We start from the raw sequence: 5,000 nt of genomic DNA, 5'->3' as shown, positions 1-5,000 counted from the left end.
CAACAAGGGCTTCAAAGACAAGTACAGCGTGAACGTGCACATCCGTACCCACACCGGCGAGAAGCCCTTCACGTGTGAGCTGTGCGGCAAGTGCTTCCGGCAGAAGGCCCACCTGGCCAAGCACATACAGATCCACACCGCGCCAAAGCCCCCGGGAAAGAGGTGAGCGAGGCCGAAGGTCTGAACCCTCGCCAAGCCAACCCTAGCCCCGGGCCGCTCTAAGTCGCGCCGGGCCACTCTGGGCCACGTCTGGCCATAGTTGTGGGCCGAGAACCACGTCTCACTGTCGTACCTGCTCCTCGCTCTTAAGCCGTCCTTGCGTTATTCACAGCTTCCTACTGTTAGAAGGATATGGGAATCCAATGATTAACACTATGTTTAGCCTACGGTGCAGCCAATACTCATGTGTATATAGCCACCACTAACCCGTACCCAAACTTGAGTTTTGCACTCACTTAGGACCTGTGTAGGAGAGTCTATGATTATGTTAATTGTTATTTTCTACAAAAGAGAATCACTGTATCACCACTAGCTGGCTAGTGTTACACATCCTTTTATTTTACCCCCCCCCCCCCTCATAAAGCAACTTTTATGATGAAAAGGTTGTACGATTTTAAATTAGGGTGCCATTATTCTATAGCTTATACTCTGTTTTAAAATGAAGAAGAGATTCTATAAGCAACGTGGCGTCACGTTGCTGAGGCAAATTAGCCCTAAGACAACCTGGCGTTGCGACCAATTTGCTTCAGCTTCCTGACGTCGCAGAGGCGAGAGGAGACCGGCGGGAACCCGGGCCTCCTCTGCAGCGCAGAACGGACGGCGCACGTCACGGGTCGCCGCCCACGGACATTCTGCAGTACTTGGGAAACGCTTCACTTTGGAATCACAGCTACACCTGCTGCTGTCGATGCTCAGTGCTGTAATTGAAGAGAAGAATCAGGCTGAACGGCCTTCGCTTCAGACGACATCCGACCTCAGCGGACGCTCGGTCTGCTTTGGACATGTCATACTCGCTGGACATACTGTCTGCTGGGTGAATATGCAGTATATTTGGTGAACACAGTGTACTGAAGAGAGAGGGAATAACCCGACGCAGTATACAAAATGAACACGAAATGTACTGGGTGGTCACACAGTTCGTTGACCTAAAAGAAGTACATGGAACTAACTTTCTGAAAATGATGACTTACACAAGAGGTCTCCACTGTATAAGGTGCAGATTCCTTTCGTTGTATACAGAAAAGATTACGGTCTCTCAGCATTAAAAGAATGATGCTGATCTAGATGTCCTAAAGAAAACATTTTCATCAGAGGGAAGAAACTCAAAATGTGTCATATTGTGATATATATGTATATGTATATGTATATGTGTATGTATATGTATATGTATATGTATATGTATATGTGTATGTATATGTATATGTATATGTATATGTATATGTATATGTATATGTATATGTATATGTATATGTATATGTATATGTATATGTATATGTGTATGTATATGTATATATAAGTAAATTATAATTTAGGGAAAATTTGTTAGAATTATGTTAGAATTCTTGGCACTACCATTAATTTTTTTTCTTAGTCTTATTTTTTGTAATTTATGGGTTATTTTAATCTGGTTTTTCATTTACTTTATCTTATATTATGTTCATCATTATGTACATAGGTTAAGATTACTGACAAAAAGTATTTATTCTTTTCTAAGAAGAAAATAAAAATATCTTTACCTATGAGGTCCTAATATTGTCTCGTGCTCGCCTGTGTTGTCTTCAAATTTCCTCTCTATTGTTCTAACATCCTATTTGTTAGACTATAGTTATTGCTAATAAAAGGGAGTTTCATACATTAAAACCCTATTCGTTGTATATGGTGAACACGTTGCATATGTACATGAATGTAAATAACAATAAAATCTAGCCTACTTAGCGTTATTTTCACCGTGTTAGCTGTCGACTGCCGCAGACTGTCGTGGGGTTACTAGAAACAAAATACAAATCTTCAGCAATGAGCTTATTTAGGTTTATATTTTCAATTGCTAATGACTGAAAGGCCAATTAATAGAGTGCGTATTAAATACTTTATCAGGAAAATGTTGGAATGAGGCGTCTTTAGTCTTTTATTAATTGAGAACACAAGATATGAATATATATTTTTAAAATTTTTGTAGTGTCTAAATGGTTTGTTTAATTGCAGCTACATAAAAAAAAAAAAAAGATAGACAAATAATCAAACCGTACGAGTGACCGTTGAGATCAATCCACACACTGCGATTGGTTAGCCGACGGTGTTTTAAACACGTTGTGTGACGTTCTGCACGATGATTGGCTGCCAAAATCTGAACGAACGCTGTGATTGGAGGAGATCTGGAACCCTGAACCCAGTCCCTGACACTTTCGTAGATGGTACAACTATCTCTGTTAAGTTCTTTTACTTGTTTCGCCTTTTTGGACGAAAAAGCTGGTTGCACTTAGAGTGAGGGTGCCAGGCCAATTGCATCTGACGACACCACGATTGATTACATAATTGTACATCACATGTATATTTATTTATTTAGGTTAAATTATGTATTTAAAATTGAATCAGGAACTCATCCTCCCACTCGAATCCTGAAGTGTAACCGGGAAGCCAAGTCTTAAAACGGCGGAAACTCTTTTTTTTTTCCTATAGGACTAAGAAGAAGAAAAAATGTGTGTATGATTTAGCGACCTTAGAAAATTTATTAAAGAAATGGTATTGACTCTCCTAATGAAAGCTGAAGTAATTTAAATGGAATATTTACCTGCGAAAAGCACAAACATACGTTCGATCATTTGTCAGTTTAGACTATCTGTACAAGTCGCTAATTCGCTACACAATATATTTTTTTCTTCATAATGTATATTTCATTTTTTCCCCTCTCAGTTTCCCCTTTTCTCTTGTAATAGGTTTTATGATGAATATTATTATGTATCGTATCATATAGAGATTTCAATTACTTTTAGTTGCTATGCAGTATTTTATATTTGGGGACGAAATGCGCAATATTGGCACTTGGTTTGGATTCATCAAAGGCGAATAAGAAAGAATAAAAAGGGTTCAGTCCTTTTATAACGAATTCAAACCTAAGTCCCAAAATGTCTGCTGTTGTGACGGACGTATAAAGATGCAATACTTGTGTAATACTTTTTAAACTCCCGTGTTTTTTCCCCTTTCCATTTCTATCTTTTGTTATTGTTACCTGCATCCATTAAGCATCATGACTGTTCATCTAACCATCACATTCTGTTGCTCCGTCGTTCCCTGAAGCTAAAAAAAAGGTCAAGTGCATCAGAGAGAGAGAGAGAGAGAGAGAGAGAGAGAGAGAGAGAGAGAGAGAGAGAGAGAGAGAGAGAGAGAGAGAGAGAGAGAGAGAGAGAGAGAGCGAGCGACTGCGTTAGAATTGCTTCCCAGCGTCAGAAGCAGAAGGCAAGTGGGTGTCGCTGAGTCTCTGGAGTGTGTGGCCAAGAGCCTCCCAAAACGTCGGTCATAATCTCCTCAGAGTCGTGCCTTTTGGCCTCTGCTGTGAAGAGCGTCCGTCGCCCTCTTTCCACAGAAAACGATGACGTTTATTGAAATTCTGCGTCCGACCGAGAGATGGCCTTAGCATCCCATTGCTCTTGGAGAGACCAATGCCATCTCTTGATTGATGCCAGAACTGCAGAGAGCTCGACGGTTCCCATGACTACTGCCTTTTGAGGGTGTCACTTTTGGCGCTGATAAAGTCAGGGGATGAGGGATCCAATGAATAATGAAAGCCTTATATTTTTCTATCGTTGAGAAAGTCTTATATTTTAATTTTGTTACCAAAATCAATATATATATATACACAGATATATATAAAACTTCTACGGAATCATTGCAGCTTGCACAGTGAACAATGATTTATAGCTAGCAATATGCTGTTCTCCAGAACTGTTGCTGATAATCTGTTATTCAGCTAAGGTAGTTTGTTATCAAGATACTGCAATATTTTGTCCTGCCTTCAATGATAAGAAAAGGGTCATGCCAATCCCAATTTTCTTCTGTGATATTCAAAGTCAAATCGTTATCGAATTTGTTATGCTTTTCCTTTATTGCGTTCCACTGGTTTCTCTATTTTTTTGTTCTTGTTATTCGTTAACCTGCCCATTACAAACACATCCCCCTTTTCACCCCCTTCCTCAAGTCTTCATAGAACCGAGTTACATATTTATAAAAACAAAATGCCAAAAAAAGAAAAAAAAAAAGAAAATGTAAGTTACCTCAGTCTCTCTAAAGCCTCATTACCTCTTCCAAGGCTCAGGTCATACACCACGGTTTCATTCTCACTGTTGATTGGTTATTGCAGAATCAGGCGCAACGATGATTGGTCCACGTGTATCTTACGTCAGAGGAGATAACATCAAAGCTGATTGGTTGAATAGCACCAGGCAAATGAATGATTGGTCAAGCGCTTATGATTTTCGATGACTCTCTTTGCTGATTGGTTAACAAATGTTTTCCGTTAGAGGGCTGTTAGATTTAAAAAACTGAGAACTCTTTAGCGTCACAGTTTGTATCCTAAAGGAACGCTGATATAAAAGTATTAATAGTAATGGTAAAAGTAATAATAATATTGGTGATGATATAATGGCGTTAATTAGTATTATTAATGTCATATCATAATTGTTAACATTATTTTTTGTTAATTTTGTTATCATTATTATTGTTATTATTATTATTATTATTATTATTATTATTATTATTATTATTATTATTATTATTATTATTATTATTATTGTTATTATTATTAATATTATTATTATTGCTACTGGTATGTACGATTATGAGTATCATCATTATAAATATTATTGTTATTATCTTGGTTATTTTTATTATTATATTATCACTGTTATTTTCATTGCTATTATTATTGTTATTATTATTATCATTATTATTATTATTATTTTATTATTATTATTATTATTATCATCATTATAATATAATTTTCATCT

General features: G+C 37.4%; 1 protein-coding gene across 2 annotated transcripts in view; it reads left to right on the top strand.

Moving 5' to 3' along the window:
* Positions 1 to 4,695, top strand: part of LOC125043271 (ichor-like) — a 53,834-nt gene extending 49,139 nt beyond the window's left edge. For both annotated transcript variants that reach the window (XM_047639280.1, XM_047639281.1), the window contains exon 2: positions 1 to 4,695. This exon is cut by the window's left edge and continues 1,246 nt beyond it. In XM_047639280.1, coding sequence (XP_047495236.1) covers positions 1 to 166 — 166 coding nt within the window. In that variant the 3' untranslated portion in view covers positions 167 to 4,695.
* The last annotated feature ends 305 nt before the right edge of the window (positions 4,696 to 5,000 follow it).

This window comes from Penaeus chinensis, chromosome 33 (assembly GCF_019202785.1).
Source record: "Penaeus chinensis breed Huanghai No. 1 chromosome 33, ASM1920278v2, whole genome shotgun sequence".
NCBI lineage: Eukaryota > Metazoa > Arthropoda > Malacostraca > Decapoda > Penaeidae > Penaeus > Penaeus chinensis.
The sequence above is the reverse complement of the archived record's forward strand: the minus strand, read 5'-3'. Positions and strand labels throughout refer to the sequence as shown.